The 18,379-nt window shown below is 46.7% G+C and overlaps 1 protein-coding gene across 1 annotated transcript in view; it reads left to right on the forward strand.

Annotated features, from left to right (window-relative positions):
* Positions 1-18,362, forward strand: part of SLC18A1 (solute carrier family 18 member A1) — a 30,840-nt gene extending 12,478 nt beyond the window's left edge. Inside the window, exons 7-17 of the mRNA XM_070459134.1 lie at positions 52-141; positions 385-428; positions 3,633-3,693; positions 3,774-3,869; positions 12,194-12,272; positions 13,222-13,273; positions 15,909-15,972; positions 16,255-16,374; positions 16,596-16,729; positions 18,007-18,193; positions 18,295-18,362. Coding sequence (XP_070315235.1) covers positions 52-141; positions 385-428; positions 3,633-3,693; positions 3,774-3,869; positions 12,194-12,272; positions 13,222-13,273; positions 15,909-15,972; positions 16,255-16,374; positions 16,596-16,729; positions 18,007-18,193; positions 18,295-18,362 — 995 coding nt within the window. The remainder of the gene's footprint in view (positions 1-51; positions 142-384; positions 429-3,632; positions 3,694-3,773; positions 3,870-12,193; positions 12,273-13,221; positions 13,274-15,908; positions 15,973-16,254; positions 16,375-16,595; positions 16,730-18,006; positions 18,194-18,294) is intronic.
* The last annotated feature ends 17 nt before the right edge of the window (positions 18,363-18,379 follow it).

An 18,379-nucleotide genomic window follows, 5' to 3' on the forward strand; every position in this document is an offset into this window, starting at 1 on the left:
CCCTGGGAACTGGTCCTCACCTCTGGAATCCTTGGCTGTCTTCCTTTTCAGTAGGGGCTCCCTTTGGAAGTGTGACATATGTGTTTTTGGGGAGGACTGTACCCTTCCTCATCTTGGCCTTCCTGGCTCTTCTGGATAGAAGTGAGTCACCATAAGAGGCACCAGACAGGTGAGAGTCCCAGTCAGGTTGGAAATGGATTATGCTGTGGTGTCCAGGTAGACATGTCTGGGTGGATTGGGGGCTGCCCCATTGTAAGAAAGAGGGAAGAAGCTCAGGGAATTAGATTTGTAAGGAGCAGAGTGCTGACAATGTGACCAGCATTGGATCTTCCAGCTAGTAAGTGGACACGCTGAACTCGTTCTCTCTCCATCTTCCTTTCTTAGCACTCCAGCTCTGCATCCTACAGCCTTCTGAAGTCTCTCCTGAGGTCAGTGAACATCAAGCTCCATCGCCGACAGAGAGAGAATGGCTGAGCGCAGTGACCCAGGCTTGCCCGGGCCATCCCTATCAAGCCACCAGGAGAAAAGGAAGTGTGGCTGGAGAAAGCTAGAACCATCCTGGGTTCCCAAGAGGGTCATGTTTAGGGTCATGTGGGGGAGGGGGACGAAGTCTGGCTTGATGTTGGACCAAGATGGAGGAAGGGCCTGATAAAGAGTCGAAGAAACCTCACTGAGTCATATGAAATTGAGAACCAGGATGACAATGACATTGGGACCTGAGTATTTATAGTTATAACATCTTAACATCTCAGAGCTAAAGAAGACAAAGACCTTGGAGGCCATCCAAACAACATTTCCTCGCAGAGCAGCCTTACAGACTGTCATTCTGTAGCAGTTAAATATCAGAGTTGGTCTTTGTCTGACTCTAAGACAGAGATGGTGCTGAGAAATTCATATCAGACCATGAAAATAGATAAGAAAGTACAGACAGTATGGGAAAGTTTGATCCAAAGACCTTGATTTTTGTAGCCAAGTCAGACAGTGCTATTGGTATGCTTTGGGCATGCTGCTTGTGATTGGTGTCTGTAGTGGGGTTCAGTCTGTGGGGTCTACACTGTGAAAGTGAAGGTGTTAGTTGCTCAGTCATGTCCAACTCTTTCCAACACCCTAGACTGTAGACTGCTGGAGTCCTCTCTCCATGGAATTCCCCAGGAAAGAATACTGGAATGGGTTTCCATTCCTTTCTCTAGGGATCTTCTTGACCCACGGTTTGAACCTGGGTTTCCTGCATTGCAGGCGAGTAATTAGTGTCAGAATTGAATTGATTTGCTAGGACACTCAGTTGGTCCAGAGAACTGGAATATTCCTTGGTGTAAAAGCTGCACCCCTGTGGTATCAAAAGTGTGACTAGAGAAATGATTTCCTTTTAATACTTTTTTGAATAATTTTGACTTTTGGATGGTAATGTTCTACATATTAAAAAAAAGTGGTTCCTTTTCTGGCTGGCGTACTGTTATATGCATACCATGTTTTATGCTATCTTCTCTGTTTGAGCATTTCAGTAATTTCCAGTATTTTGCAGATATGAATAATGCTGCAATTAATAATCTTGTGAGAGTGAAAGTCACTGAGTCGTGTCTGACTCTTTGCAACCCCATGGACTATACAGTCCATGGAATTCTCCAGGCTAGAATACTGGAGTGGGTAGCCTTTCCCTCCTCCAGGAGATCTTCCTAACTCAGGGATCGAACCCATGTATCCCGCATTGCAGGTAGATTCTTTATCAGCTGAGCCACAAGGGAAGCCAAGAATACTGGAGTGGGTAGCCTATCCCTTCTCCAGTGGATCTTCCCAACCCAGGAATCAAACTGGGATCTCCTGCATTGCAAGCTGATTCTTTACCAACTGAGCTATCAGACAAGCCCAATAATCTTGTATATATGCATTTTTCTAAAATTGGAGGTAATCTTTAGAGTAAATTTCAAAAAGTAAGATTGTTGAGTCAAAAGGTTTATTGAACTTCTTTAGGTACATTTTATGATTTAGATCTGCCTCTTTACTTTGAATTATATATGGGAGAGGGCATGATCTTTTTAGTTGTAGTATCTCTGAATATTATAATCCATCCCTGTGTGTATGCAGAGAGGGTTATCATATCAAAAGTATTAAACCTATTTATCAAGTCAACCATTAAGCTATTTTAAAAAATTGCATTGGAGTGTAGTTGATTTACAATGTTGTGTTAGTTTCAGGTGTTCAGTGAAGTGAATCAGTTATACATACATATATCCGCTCATTTTTAGATTCCTCTCCCATGTACTGAGTGGACTTTCCTGTGTCTACAGTAGGTCCTATTATTAGTGATCTGTTTTATATGTAGTACTGTATACATGTCAATCTCAATCCCCCAGTTTATTTCTCCCCCACCCCTTACACCCTGGTGACCATAAGTTTGTTTTCTGCATCTGTAACTGTATTTCTGTTTTGTAGATAGCTTCATTTGTACCCTTTTTAGATTCTACATGTGAGTGGTATCATGTGGCATTTGTCTTTCTCTTTCTGACTTCACTTAGTCTGACAGTCTCTAGGTCCATCCAGATTGCCACAAATGGCATCTTTTCATCCCTTTTTATGGCTGAGTAATGTTCCATTGTGTGTATATGTACCACATCTTCTTTATCCGTTCCTCTTCTGATGGACATGTAGGTTAATGCCATGTCCTGGCCATTGTAAATAGTGCTACGATGAACACTGGAGTAAATAAACTGCTAAATCAAGATAGAAAGTGGTAAATACCATGGATTAGGACATAGTGCTCAGGAAGTTTAGGAGAGAAAAGTTCCAGCTGACAAAAACCACTACAATATTGTAAAGTAATTAGCCTCCAACTAATAAAAATAAATGAAAAAAAAAATAAACAACAACAAAAAGAAAAGTTCCAGCTACTGAGTTAGGGAACACTGTGGATGAGAAGGGGCCATTTAAGCTTGACTTTGATGAATGCCTGAGGTTTGGACCTATTGGAAGAAGGAGGAAGGGAGTTTAGGGAAAGGTAACCATAGTGACCAAGGGCTTGCTGGTATGCTTGGAGGGAAGGTAGATGACTAAATTTAGCTGGAACGGAGTATTTTGAAGGACAGGCAGTGTCATAATTGGACATTCAGGCTGACATTTTAATTTGCATGTTCAGGCTTCTGTGGGAATGCCAGTCCAGTATGGCGCACACCATCAGAACGAAGCATTCAGAAAGCCTGGGCGGCCCTGTGAGTTGTCGCCTCTGGGCTCACCTCCGGAACCCGGTGCTCTGCCTGCCATTCTCCCTGGATAAATGTCAGTGCTGCGGAGATCGAGTGCGGGGCCAGGCATCCAGACACCTGTTGTCCAGTGGCAGCCTTGCTGACAACCCATTCTGATCTGGTTGGTGGTCATTTGAAGGCAGGACTTATGTCTGGAATATGTTGTCCCACCCCTTGTGTCTGCCTTGTACATGGGGGCCATGTGGCTGCCACCAGCTCACTCTGTGACACTGGGTACATCGCTTCTCCTTCTGTGGCCTGTGGGTGGCTGATCTCTGCAGTAAGGGAGCTGATGTAGGTGGTCTCTAAGGTCCTGCCTGCATGCGCTCAGATCCCGTGGAACAGGAGAGGCATATACACTGTATAGATGAAGTATTCTGTAGTCCATGCTCTCAGAGTGCCAAGGGGACTCCACTCCTCACGCGTCTCAGAGACCCTCATATCCTGGTGGTTGCAGGTAAGCTGCCATTGCCTCCCTTTGGCAGGGAGGGTCTGAGCTTCAGGATGCCTCGGGGGCTCACTGGGCTGTCTTCGCAGGCTCCATCTGCTTTGCCAACATGGGGGCGGCCACGCTGGAGCCCGCACTGCCTATCTGGATGCTGCAGGCCCTGTGTATCCCTGAGTGGCAGCTAGGTAAGTGACCTCAGTCCTCAGCATGAATTTTGGCAGGGGCATGGGCCAGGGACCCTTTCTGAGGTCATCAATAAGCAGCATCAGGGCCAGATCTTGAGAGTCATAGAGGGGCAGCGTTCTTCCTTCATCAAATTACCTCTCCTGTCTGCAACTGTGAATCTAGCCTGATTGAGTGGGCAGTTCCTTCAAGAAGCAGTCCCCAGTACACAGAGCTGGGGGGCTCGACGGGGGTTATGGAGGGGTAACTCGCCTAGCTGTGTGGATGAGTGACTGCTCGTCAAATGACCTTGGCTTTTCCTCTCTGCTCCATTAATTTGCTGTGCCAACTTGTGCAAATCACATCAGCTTTCTGAGCTTCACTTTCCTATCACTAAAATGGCTATCAGAGTACTAAGAATTCAGAGGGTGAATCTGACCCTGATGCTGGGAAAGATTTAAGGCAAAAGGAGAAGAGGGTGGCAGAGGATGTGATGGTTGGATGGCATCACTGACTCAATGGACATGAACGTGGGCAAACTCCAGGAGATAGTAACGGACCAGGAGGTTTGGTGTGCTGCAGTCCATGGGGTCACAGAGTGGGACACAACTTAGCAACTGAAAACTGAGGAATAAGTGACATAATCTGTGAAAATGCTTTTTACCTATAGAATATTAGCAAGTACCACCATCACCATCATTGATATTGAGCTTGCCAAAAAGTTCGTTTGGGTTTTTCTGTGTTATGGAAAAACCCAAATGGACTTTTTGACCAATCTTACAGTTTCATCTTTCCCACTCACTGTCTCCCAGATTACCCTTTTGCTATTTTTTTTTTTTTACCTCTAGAAAAGTGCAAATGGGGTACACTGTACTGTGAGGGGGGCCTCCAGCCTCCTCTGCTCCACAGACAGATGTCCTCATGACTCATCTGAGGGAGGAGGCCCTGGATCTTTCCAGGAAGCCTAAGGAAAGGCAACAGAGTAGGTTATGTGCAAATCGCTCAGTCACTGCCAGGAGGAGAGCTTATGTGGCCAGAGGGGGAACTGGTAAGGACCTGATATAGCTTAATGTGCAATGACAAGCACGAAATCTAACTTTTTAGGGGACCATGCTAAGCAAGGCTTCCAGCTGCAGTCCTAGCGCCAAATTGGGTTTTTGCAAGCTGCAGCTACCTCTGACTATGACAGTTAATTGAGTTGGTGCTCAATGCAAGTAAACATCCCCTGCCCCAGAACTCTAGACGCTTGGGCTCTTGGGCAGACGGTCCACCAACCATAGCTCAGAATGGGCCCTCCCCAGCCCTTCTTCACTCCATAGGAATATTAAAAGCAAACTAGCTATCAGTCAGGAACTGGTGAACTGCTGACTTCGGGTTTAGTTGTAATCACCCTGACAGTTTCTGTTAGGCTGCACTGTTTCTGCTCAGTGTGCAGAGAAACAGAGAGAGAGGCCGGTGAGACCCAGTGAAGGGCACAGGCTTGATGTCAGACAGTGCCTTGTGCAGGCAAGGCTGCAGTAGAAAGCCCACAGGAGAGTGAGTGGGAGACTGAGGTGGTCTTGTCCTCCACCATCGCTGACAACTTTCTTCAGTGCCCTCTGCATCTGTAAGTCTAAATACAGAGGTTCTCACCTGGAGATTGTATTAAAGTTCAGATTGCAGTTCCCTTCCAACAATTCAGGAGAAACAAATTGCATTCCTGGTAAGCTTCCCGGTGATGCTGATACGGCGTCAGTGACCACACAGAAAAAGACTGCTCTCCACGCAGACCCCTCTCCAAGTTGTTGCGAGGAACAGTTTGTAGCCTGTGGCTGAACACTCTCCAAGTGGCCCGCTGTGTGCCCACTACTTACCCAGTGGAGGGAAAAGCGCAGGCTTTGGAAGTACACCCACCTGCGCTGAAATCCTGACTCGACCACTTACTGGGTGTGTCCTTCGATAAGTTACTTAATGTCTTCAAACTCCATTTTTTTTCATTTGTATAAATAGAGGCACTTTTCTGGTTGTTTTCAGGGTTAAATAGACTTATGTATTCTAAGGGCTTCCCAGGTGGTGCTAGTGGTGAAGACTCTGCCTGCCAATGCAGGAGACACAAAAGATTCTTCCATCTCTGGCTCAGGAAGACCCCCCTGGAGTAGGAAACAGCAACCCGCTCCAGTATTCTTGCCTTGAAAAGCCCATACACAGAGGAGTCTGGAAGGCTACAGTTCATGGGGCCACAAAGAGTCAGACACGACTTGGCACGCACACACACATATTCTAAAGGCATGGCACTTGGGATACAGTATATACTCAGGAAATAAAACCCAGTTCTATTTTCATCATTGTTTTTGTTGAAATCACTTTAGCAGTTACAGCTATGTGTAATCCCCAACTCTTGAAGATATGCTGTGAAATATAATATGTCTGGTAGACATAGAGTATGGAACACCTCATTTGCACAAAACGCTACTGAATTGCAAGTTACACTCAGATCCTGAAGAACAAGCCACGTTGACTGAGGAAAATCTCATTCAGGAAATGCCACATCACTTGAAATGATGTCAAGGAGATGGATCTAGCAGGCCTGTGGTCTTCCTGCTGATGCCCACTTCCAGATATGAGGTAAACAATTGCGTGGTGGTTGTTTAGTCGCTAAGTCATGTCTGACTTTTTGTGACCCCTGACTGTAGCCCGCCAGGCTTCTCTGTCTGTGGGATTTCCCAGGCAAGAATACTAGAGTGGGTTGCTATTTCCTTCTCCAGGGGATCTCTCTGATCCAGGGATCAAACCCAAATCTCCTGGATTGGCAGGCAGGTTCTTTACCACTGAGGTACCTGGGAAGCCTCAAACAATTGAGTGGCTATACCATTAACTTTTTTTTAAAGCAATGAAACAAATACATGGTTGCATGGTTACAGTTTGAGACAGATTGGGCCTGCACAGATAGACTAGACAAATATATTAAGGTGTGTGTCACCTCCAGCCCATAGAAGAGGATATTAAAAGCAAACAAGACATCAGCCAGTAACTGGTGAATTATTGACTTTTGGTTTATTTGTAATTATCATGACAGTTTCTATTAGACAGCACTGTTTCCTCTCCATACGGAGAAACAGAGGGAAGCTAGTAAGACTGAAGGAAACTCATCCTGCTGATTCCACACAACTGTTTATGCCAGAGCCATCTGTGCTGCCACACTGCTGGTGTGGGTGGTGGAGGCACCTGCCGTCAGAGGGAGAAGGTCTGGTTTCAAGTCTTGAGCGTGCTACCCACTGGTTATGGTGGTGCCAGTTAAGGATGATACTCAGGGGGGCACTTACTCTGTACCAGGAGCCTTGCCAAACAGTTGTTTTACGTTAATGGTCACTTATGCCTGATAACTAGCCTGTCTGGTAGGAATTATTATTATTCCCGTATTTCAGAGATTTCTTAATCTGAACCAATTTCCCACTGCCCTCCCAAATCCTGAGCCCCGTGGAAGTCTCTGCCACAGGCAAGTGTCCATATGCCCTCAGCCTCTTCTCCGAACACTTCTTTCATCTTCTTGCCCTAAGACCTGAATGTTTTCTGAGAACACCATTTTCCCACACTCCCACTGATGGAAGTTCCGGGGCTTCCCTGGTGGTTTAGATGGTAAAGAATCCACCTGAAATGCAGGAAACCCAGGAAGATCCCCTGGAGAAGGGAATGGCAAACCCACTCCAGTATTCTTGCCTGGAGAATCTCAAGGACGGGGGAGCCTGGTGGGCTGCCGTCTATGGGGTCGCACAGAGCTGGACATGACTGAAGCGACTTAGCACCAGCAGTAGCATAGCCCCATTTCATTGCTCAGGTGCAGGCAAGGAGTGGGCAACCAGACAGGCTTAACGAGACTTAAGGCCTCTCATGTGACAAGCCCAGAGGGAGAAGGAATGGGGCAAAGCCATTAACAATGCTTTCAAAGGAGTGGCATTAATGATGGATGCGCATTCATCATATGAACTCCAAACTGAGTAAAGAAAGAAGTGCAGGGACCTCTCTGGTGGTCTGGAGATTAAAACTCTGTGTTTCTGATGCCAAGGATATGAGTTTGATCCCTAGCTCATGGGGGAGAACTAAGATCCCATATGAGTAGTGATGTAAACAGAGAAAGAACCAAATGGATTGCTGATCTCAGTGTAGCCAAAATGTATTAATATAAGGGTATTAGAAGACCTAATACCCTGGTGGTGTTGGAGAAGATTCTTGAGAATCCCTTGGACTGCAAGGAGATCCAACCAATCCATCCTAAAGGAAATCAGTCCTGAATATTCATTGGAAGGACTGGTGTTGAAGCTGAAACTCCAATACTTTGGCCACCTGATGCAAGCAGCTGACTCATTTGAAAAGACCCTGATGCTGGGGAAGATTGAAGGCGGGAGGAGAAGGAGACGACAGAGGATGAGATGGTTGGATGGCATCACTGACTCAATAGACATGAGTTTGAGTAAACTCTGGGAGTTGGTGATGGATAGGGAGGCCTGGCATGCTGCAGGCCGTGGGGTCACAAAGAGTCAGACACGACTGAGAGACTAAACTGGTACTGATTAGAAGACCTGAGCAGAGAATATGGAAGGTGATAACCTGGAGTTGACATTTCAGAGATGTTTCAATTCATGTTGATTTCAAGGTCCATATTACAGAAATGCTTGATTGGTTATGGTGGAGAGGAGAAGATCATTGCAAGAAAGTAGATTAAGGAATAGGCCGAGATGTTGGTAGAGTTATCCACCTGGATACTGAAGTCACCAAAAGTGGTGACAGGAGTAAAGGTGAAAAGAACATGAACCAGATGTTGGTGGATTTAATGAACGAGAAGGAATACCCCAGGGGTCAGTAGATAATTTCAATGAAGAGTGGTGGGGTGGTACAATCTGATGACATGATCTTCAGTGGAATCAGGGTCTTTTTTTCTTCGAGGCTGTACCAGGCAGCATGAACCAGTGGGATCTTGGTTCCCTGACCAAGGATCTATCTAACCTCTGCCCCATGGCTTTAGAAGCACAAAGTCTTAACCATTGGACCACAAGGGAAGTCCTGGTGAGAAGTGAGAAGTGAAAGTGAGAAGTGAAAGTGAAGTCACCCAGTCTTGTCCGACTCCGAGCGACCCCATGGACTGCAGCCCACCAGGCTCCTCTGCCCGTGGGATTTTCCAGGCAAGAATACTGGAGTGGGGTGCCATTGCCTTCTCCAAAAATGGAGCTATAGGAAAACATACTTGGCTATTGGTCTCACCTTATATCGATGGCCATAAATCTAAAATTTAAAAAAAAAAAATGAAAAAATGAAAAATTTTTTTAAAAGACAGGAAAAAGAAAAAAAAAAGGTACCAAGAAAAGGAAAAGGCCATAAATCTGAAGTGGACTTTCACACTATCACACTTAAATAATCTTTCTTTTAAGTCCCTAATTTCATTCTTCCTACTTTCTGAAAGGACTGGCTTACACTATTCCATTCAGACCTCCTCCACATTCTCATCTCTTTGCCTTCATAATTCTCAAACCCTAGTCATTCATTGAGGAAATCGAAGCAACAAAAAGGGACCTTGCATGTTCTCATCACTAGATATACTTACTTCTCTGGACCTGTGTGCACATCTTCTCTGTATGGTTGAAACGCTCCAACTCCTTCAGAGGCCAAACTTCCTTTTTATTTTCTTTCCTTTTCCTTTCCCTTCTGGATTCCATTTCCTCTCATCTACTTAATTGGCTCCATATCACCTTTGCTGTCACCTCCTCTTTTGTTGACTTTTAAAGAAGGAGCCCCTGAAGGCTCAGACCACAGATACACGTTCCCTTTCTGGTCTTTCATGGGTCATCCCAGCCATCCCCCTGGCTCTGAGAATTGAGTTGGTAGGGACCTCCTTGGTGGTCCGGACTTCCCTGGTGGCTCAGCCGGTCAAGCATCTGTCTACAATGCGGGAGACCCTGGGTTCGATCCCTGGGTTGGGAAGATTCCCTGGAGAAAGCAATGGCAGCCCACTCCAGCACTCTTGCCTGGAAAACCCCATGGGCAGAGGAGCCTGGTGGGCTGCAGTCCATGGGGTCGTGAAGAGTCAGACACGACTGAGCGACTTCACTTTCACTTTTCACTTTCATGCGCTGGAGGAGGAAATGGCAACCCAGTCCAGTGTTCTTGCCTGGAGAATCCCAGGGATGGGGGAGCCTGGTGGGCTGCCGTCTATGGGTCGCACAGAGTCAGACACGACTGAAGAGACTTAGCAGCAGCAGCAGCAGTAGCAGCAGGAGATATAAGAGACTCGGGCTAGATCCCTGGGTTGGGAAGATCCCCTGTAGAAGGAAATAGCAACCCGCTCCAGTATTCTTGCCTGGAAAATCCCATGGACAGAGGAGCCTGGTGGGCTACAGTCCATGGGGTTGCAAAGAATCCGACCCAACTGAGTACACACACACAAACACAGGGAACTAGATCCCACAAGCTGCAACTAAAGATAGTGCATGCCGCAGCGAAGATTTCCCATGACAAAGCTAAGACCTGACACAGACAAATACATAAATAAATGTTAAAAAAAATTTAAAAAAAAAACTAATGCATAAACCAATTAGTTAAACCCTTTTATTTTTCATTAGAATCTCTCTTCAGAACTCTAGTCTTGTCTATTCAGTAAGCCTTCCTATTTGCACTAGGTGTTTTTGTTTGTTTTTCTTGCTAAAAAAACCTTCTGTTTTGGTTATTCAGTTCCCAGTTTAAATACTACCTCCTCAAAGGAGTCTTCCCTAACCCCCTGAATCTAAGTTAGCCCTTATTCCTCGTCACTCTTCCATATCACCACATTAAACTTTCTTCACAGAACTTATCACTGTCAAAGTCATCTTTTTTCATTTATTTACTTACTTTATTGTCCATCTCTCTCCCTTGGAATGTAAGCTCCCTGGAGGCTAGGATTTTGTCTATTTTATTCACTCTTCTAATCCTGTTTCCTGGAATACCTGCTACATAATAAAAGCTCATTAAAAATGCTGAAAAAAATGAAAGGAAAAATAAGACTCAGACAGGGTAAATTTCCCATGGTCACAGAGTGGTTAAGCCACAGTTTGAAGCCAGCAGCAAAGCCCATGCTCCAGGGTACTTGACTCTATTCTCACAAAAAACAATGGGACAGGGCTCCAGTTCACAATATTCTTTTACATACACTTATTAATATCGGATTTGCTTCTTCATGTAATCTGATGTGATAGAATCACAGCTTTGTGTTTACTGGATGTGGAAACCAAAGATCAGAAAGGTTTAGTAACTTATTCAGAGTCGCTATCAGAGGGAATTCCCTGGCAGTCCAGTGGTGGACCAGGACTCCATGCTTTCACTGCAGAGGGCATGGGTTCAATGCCTGGTGGGGGAACTAAGTTTCCACAAGCTGTGTGGTGTGGCCAAAAATAAAGGGCACTGTCAGAGCAATAGAAGAGCAGGTAGAAATTTTACTTCCCAGGAGGTATGTCTTTCTCTAAAGCTCATGCTCTTATGCTGATAATCACAGGTATTTTATACATGAGAATGGCTCAGCAGTCATTTATCAGGAAGTCTAAGAGGGGAGCTGGAGGGGGACGTGACATGAAATGTGTTTGTTCACTCACTAAGTTGGTTTGACTCTTTGCAACCCCATGGACTGCAGCATGCCAGGCTTCACTATTTCCCAGAGTTTGCTCAAACTCATGTCCATTGAGTTGGTGGTGCCATCCAACCATCTCATCCTCTGTCATTCCCTTCTCCTCCTGCCCTCATTCTTTCCTAGCATCGGGGTTTCTTTCCAGTGAGTCAGTTCTTCACATCAGGTGGCCAAAGTATTGAAACTTCACCATCAGTACTTCCAATGAATATTCAGGGGGTTGATTTCCTTCAGGATTGATTGGTTTGATCTCCCTACAGTCCAAGGAACTCTCAAGAGTCTTCTCCAGTACCACAGTTTAATAGCATCAATTCTTCAGTGCTCAGCCTTCTTTATGGTCCAGGTCTCACATCTGTACATGACTACTGAAACAACCATAGCTTTGACTATATGGACCTTAGTCAGCAAAGTGATGTCTCTGCTTTTTAATACACTGTCTAGGTTTGTCATAGCTTTTCTTCCAAGGAGCAAGTGTCTTTTAATTTCCTGGCTGAAGTCACTGTCTGCAGTGATTTTGGAGCCCGAGAAAATCTAAACAAAGCCCTGCTCTTGAGGACAGCAGAGGCGTGGGAGCCCTATGTCATCTGCTCTGGGTTTGCACAGGGATGTCTAACCCACAAAACCATGATTTGGGATCCTTGACGGTAATGGGGAGACTTCACTGTCCTGTAAGACACAAGGTGTTTCATTGTGGCCTAAGTGAGGACCTGTGTCTTTCTGCAGGTCTAGCCTTCTTGCCCGCCAGCGTGTCCTACCTCACTGGCACCAGCCTCTTTGGCGTGCTGGCCAACAAGATGGGTCGGTATGTAGCCTGGGGATCTGGGAAAAGTCAGATGGGAGAGTCTTCTGAGGTACTCCCTGCAGCTGGGATGATGGGTGATAGCTTGAGGTTGAAAATTTAGAACAAGTACCCGCAAATGCTTGTTCTAAGTGTGGGAGTGGATAGGTGGTGAGGGCAGTATAGAGAAAGGATTGGTTCTGAGCTTGTTGCTATGGAAGATAGAGTGAATATATGAGGGACAACCTTTACTTTCCAAATGTTTGTTGTCCAGTTGAAGAGATAAAATAACTCCACAGAGAACAGCTATGGAGAAAACAGTACCCAGAGGCAGCTGGTTGTCAAACTCTTTTCGTTGGAACCTCAGGGAGCTCTACAGAGGCCACCAAGTGGAAAAGGGTTGGGGACCAAGAGGTATAAGTCTGAATTTCATTCCTCCAACTACAGTGAGAGCAGCTTTAATTTTACCTTTGGAGTGTGATATAAAGATTTGAAAAGTAATTTTAAAAACCATCTCCATAGGAAATCAGAGAAGAAAGGGAGTTTGGTATGTCTTGTGGTTTTTGAGGTGGACCCTGAAGACCCGATAGAATATGTATTGATGAGAGGTATAGGCTGAGTTGAACAACAGCAACATTAAGTCAGAGCATTATTCCCAAGGGGAAAGGACCTTCTGAGTCAACTGATTCCTCTTCTAAGGGAAGAAAGACTATGTCCCATTGCTCTTCATCTGCTTCTACTATGGGAAGAGGTGTGGGGCCAGGGAAGAGATGAGAGGTGAATAAGGGACTGAGGAAAGGCTCACCTGAGTATACACTGGTCCTGTAGAGATGTGTTTATCCTCTCACATCCCAGTGGGTTCCTGGAATTAGGAGTAGTAGGACTGGCCAGTGAGCTGGTGATGCGGTAGCAAGTGGAAGGAATCTCCACCCTTAGCGCTGTTTGAAAACTGCTGTTTGTTTTCCTTTTTTAGGTGGCTGTGCGCCCTGCTTGGGATGTTGGTAGTAGGTACCAGCTTGCTTTGTGTGAGTACAATAAAGTCTTTCGGGGAGAGTCAAAGGGTGGGGCGAGTGTCAGACACTTAAAGACAACTTCCCTTTGAAATGAGCAGAGGATTGACTTGGCAAGGACTGTCAGAAAAACTGTTTCTGTGTAGGTAGGAGTTTACCCCTGGGGGAGATTCTATGCCATCCCACTGAAAGGAGGTCGGGAAGGAGAGGGAGAGGGCAGAGGGGGCAGCTGAAGACGGAAATCTGAAGCTTTATGGATGGCCACGTGAAACAATGGGCTTCTCAGGTGGTGCTAGTGGTGAAGAACCTGCCTGCCAATGCAGGAGATGAGAGAGATGGGCATTCAATCCCTGGGTCAGGAAGATCTCCTGGAGGAGGAAGTGGCAACCCATTCCAGTATTCTTGCCTGTAGAATCTCATGGATGGAGGAGCCTGGTGGGCTACAGTCCACAGAGTCATACAGAGTCAGACACGACTGAAGGGACTTAGCGTGCAGGTGCATGAAGCAATACATGTTGGCATCTATTTTGGGGGTCTGTAGAATGGTGCATTTTATGCCTTCACTCACATACCTCACAGTGACAGGATCCCAGAAGCCACCAGAGGAACCATTATCTGTGCTTCCATCTCTAGCACCAGAGTGTTTGGTAGAGGAAGAAAGAAAGAAGGGCTTTTCCATTTTCAGGCTTCCCCTCCAAGCTCTCTAAACCTACATTTTCTCCTGTCCAGCATGGAGATCAGAAGCACCCTTGCCTCCTAAGCTTGAGGGGAAATGAGATGGCAGCAAAGCCCTGAGTACAGTGCTCAAGAAAGGCAGGAAATCCTAATCGGGGGCTGGGTCCAATCCCAGTTTGGCCATTTGCTGCTCGTGTGACTCTGAGTTCATTACATCACCTCCCTTGGCTCAGCATCCACATCTGTGTAGAGAGGATTCTGATGCCATCTCAAAGGATTATCCAGACCAAAACTGCATGGGGAGGGGAGGAGGGGAGGAGAGGAGGGGCATGTTACAGACTGGGAGTGGGGCTGTGTGTAGGACTGACGGCGGTGTCCTACCTGCTCTGACCCCAGGCATGGCGTCTTGCTCATAGGGATCCCACTGTGAATCTTAACCAGTACTAGTAATAAAATAGAAATATCCCCCATGAGCTTCCCTGGTGGCTCAATGATAAAGAATCCTCCTGCCAATGCAGGAGACGTGGGTTCGATCTCTGGTCTGAGAAGATCCCATATGCTGTGGAGCAGCTAAGCCCGTGTGCCACAACTATGGAAGCCTGCGTGCTTAGAGCCTGTGCTCCGCAACAAGAGAAGCCACTTCAGGGAGCAGCCCACACACGGCAATGAAGACCAGCCACTGCTCAGTTAACTAGAGGGAAAAAAAGTCCACGTGGCAACAAAGACCTAGCACATCAATAAATAAGTAAAATTTAAAATGAAACAATTAAATAAAAAAAATTCATTCCTAAGGCCCTGTTTTTAGCTAGTGACATCTAAATGGTATGTAAAACCTCTCAGGGGTGAAGTGAGTATGCTAGTGTAGGAAATACAGGAGACAGATGCCCAGGGATGGAGGCAAGGACCCAGCAAAAGAGGAAAACAAGGCTTCTCTTGGGGATCAGGAGGGTAAGAGAGTGAATGTCACAAGCCGCCGAAGCAGCCACACAAACCACGCCACCTGCTCCTCTAGCTTGTGGGTAATTGGTTGTTGGCGATTCTTTGTCTTCTTGCTCCACTGGCTTCAAGTCAGGGTTTTACTAAAACCTCTTTATGTGTCTCTACTTCTGCCTCGCAAATAGATTCATCTGTCCCATTTTTCTAGATTCCACATATATGCATTAATATACAGTATTTGTTTTTCTCTTTCTGACTTACTTCACTCTGTATGACAGACTCTAGGTCCAGAGACGCAGACACAGACAAGGATGGGGATGGGGGGAAGGGAAGATGGGATGAATTAGGAGATTGGAATTGACATATATACTCTACTGTGTGTAAAATAGCTAGCTAGTGAGAAGCTCCTGTATAGCACAGGGAACTCAGCTTGGTGCTCTATGATGATCTAGAGGTGTGGGATGGGGAGGAGGAAGGAGGGAGGAGCAAGAGAGAGAGGATGTATGTGCACATGGCTGATTCAGTTCATTGTGCAGAAGAAACTAACACAACATTGTAAAGCAACTACACACCAATTACAAAAAAGACATAAAAAATAAAAAATAACAACAACAGCACCTGTGGATGATAGCAGATAGAAAAGAGAGGAAACTCCACTCTAGGTAGAATGAGGACAGAAGTGTGTGTCTGGGTGGAGGGGGCAGAGGAAAGGGAGGGAGAGTCCATGGACCATTCATTGCTGTGGCTCCAGAGTCAAATCTGAGGTTCACACTTGATCTCACTGCTTATGTTCTGAAACTCTTGATGGAACATTGAACCCAAATGGCACCAGTTTAGATTTCATCTCTGTAAATGGAGGTAAAGATTCTTTTTCATCAGAGTATAAGAATCCAAAGAGATAACACATGTGGCACATAGTACCTGGTTGATAAATGCATTTCATAAGAAAACCCTTTGCTTATGTGCTGTCCAACCTGATCCTTCCCACACCACCCCCTGCCCCGGATTCCTGATAATTCTTCCTCCTTTCCTCCTGCAGGTTCTTCTGGCTCATGATATTTTTGGTCTCATTGGCCCTAATGCAGGGCTTGGCATTTCCATAGGCAAAGAAGTACCCTTAATGGAGACTGGAAGCTGCTGAATGTCGGCTCGGGGCCAGATCGGAGGGGGTATACGGAAGGGCAGGGGGGATAGGAGAGCAGCCGGCAGGGGTGTTGAGAGACAGGCTCATGACTCCTGGTGGGCATGGGTGTCGGTGATGAGGGAGGACAGACAGCTGGCAGAGACAGTGGGGTAAAGTGGGGAGGGGAGGAGGGGCATGTTACAGACAGGGAGTGGGGCTGTGGGTAGGACTGACGGCGGTGTCCTACCTGCTCTGACCCCAGGCATGGTGGATTCCTCTGTGATGCCCGTCGTGGGACACTTGGTGGACCTGCACCATGCCCCGGTCTATCGCAGTGTCTGTGCCATCGCTGATGTGGCTTTTTGCACGGGCTTTGCAATAGGCATGTTGGCAGAGAGACAGAAGAGCACCAGGACCTGGTAACTCACATCTCCCTTTATGGACGGTTTACCTGCCAGAAGTGGAGCCAAGAGGCTGATCCTCCTAGGGTTCTGAGATATTTGGCCCTGGGGTATCCTCTGGGTCACCTTTGGCCCCTAGCATGGTGTCCTCCAAGCGATCAAGAATCAGTAGATGCTTGCAGATTTGCTTTATTCCTCACAGGTCGGTCCACCAGGGGTGCCATTGTGAGGGCCATTGGCTTCCCCTGGCTCATGGTCATCATTGGGGTCACTGACATCATCTACGCTCCTGTCTGCTACTACTTGAGGAGCCCCCCTGCCAAGGAGGAAAAGCTCGTAAGGGACTCTAACTACTGCTGAAAAAATAATTTGTTTCTTTCATGTCTCTCTCGTTCCTTTTCATCCTGTGCTTCTTTTTTTATATATATTTGTTTTTATTTATTTATTTGGCTGTGCTAGGTCTTAGCTGTGGCATGCGGGACCTTAGTTGGGGCATATGGAATCTAGTTCCCTGACCAGGGATCAAACCCAGGCCCCCTACTTTGGGAGCTCCAAGTCTTAACCACTGGACCACCTTGGAAATACCTATCTTGTGCTCCTATTTCCTCCCTCTTTGATAGGCTCTCTGCTCTGCCATGTTTTCTGATTCCCCTTTCATCTCTATCTTTCCCTTGTCCCCCTCCTTACTTTTTCCTTTTCTGCACAACCACTTTCTCTCTTATGCTGGTCAGTTAGGAAGGGTCCTAAGTACAGAAGGAAAATGGGAGGCCTGTAATGCGCTGGGGTCAAGGACCATCAAAGGCATCCTGCACTTGCAGTACTTCCTAGCAAAGTGTGAATTACCAAATCATGCCCACAACACGGACAGAATTCCACTGGGCATATTCATGCATTCATTCTTTCACTCACATCTGTCATTATCCTTATCAGGTCTTTTCCTAAAGTACCAACAGCCCAGGGGAGAGAACCACAGCAGATTATTTTAGTTAATAGATACTTTCTTCTAACTGTAGCAGGAGTACCTTGAGGGTCTGGGCGGGTTGGGGGCAGATGTGTGTGCTGCATGCTAAGTCACTTCAGTTGTGTCTGACTCTTTGCAACCCATGGACTTTAGCCTGCCAGGCTCCTGTGTCCATGGGATTTTCCAGGCAAGAATACTGGAGTGTGTTGCCATCCCGTCCTCCAGGGGATCTTCCTGACCCAGGGATTGAACCCGCGTCTCTTACTTACATCTCCTGCATTGGCAGGCGGGTTCTTTATTACTAGTGCCACCTGGTAAGCCCAAGGGTGTGGATGTGGAGGCTGCTTAAAGGAACAGAAAGACAGGAAAGTCCGATGAGGGGTGATGCCCATTTCAGCCAGCTCCCGGCAATAGCCTGTGCTACTGCTATTAGGACTCAATGAAAAGCATATCAGATGGTTGTCTTGACCAGCATGGCTCCACCTTGGTGCTTTGGGTGGACTGTGCACATATATGAAGCAGAACAAGGGTCCTTTGCTGGTTCCTTGAGTCTTTTCTGAGCAACCCTAGACTAGGATGAGCTAGTTTGGGAGGGGGAAGGGGAAGCTGGTAAGAGATGGGCAGTGATTTCTCTTCCTGCTTCTTGCTGCAGGCGGTTCTGAGCCAGGACTGCCCCATGGAGACCCGGATGTACGCAGCCGAGAAACACACAAGGCCGTTTCCTCGGGCGGACAGCGATGGGGAGCCTGGCTGTGAAACCGGCCCCTGGACCTTGTCGCGTGAGGCTCGGACTTCAGTGACCACGTTGTTCCCGGACCTAGATCACCACGGACTGTTCAGTGAGCTTCACTCTGTCTCCCTGGTGTCTCCTTTCCTCCCCTCCGACGGGTGCTGTCCTCAGGCTCTCTCCTCGCCCGTCACTCACACCTCTCCCTCTCAGCGTTGATGCCTCAGCTGGCCTACCCTTGGTGGGAGGATGGAGTGCTGTCTCTTCCTCGGCTTCTGTAAGGCTGTGATGGGTTCTG

Source organism: Odocoileus virginianus, chromosome 31 (genome assembly GCF_023699985.2).
Source record: "Odocoileus virginianus isolate 20LAN1187 ecotype Illinois chromosome 31, Ovbor_1.2, whole genome shotgun sequence".
Taxonomy (NCBI): Eukaryota; Metazoa; Chordata; class Mammalia; order Artiodactyla; family Cervidae; genus Odocoileus; species Odocoileus virginianus.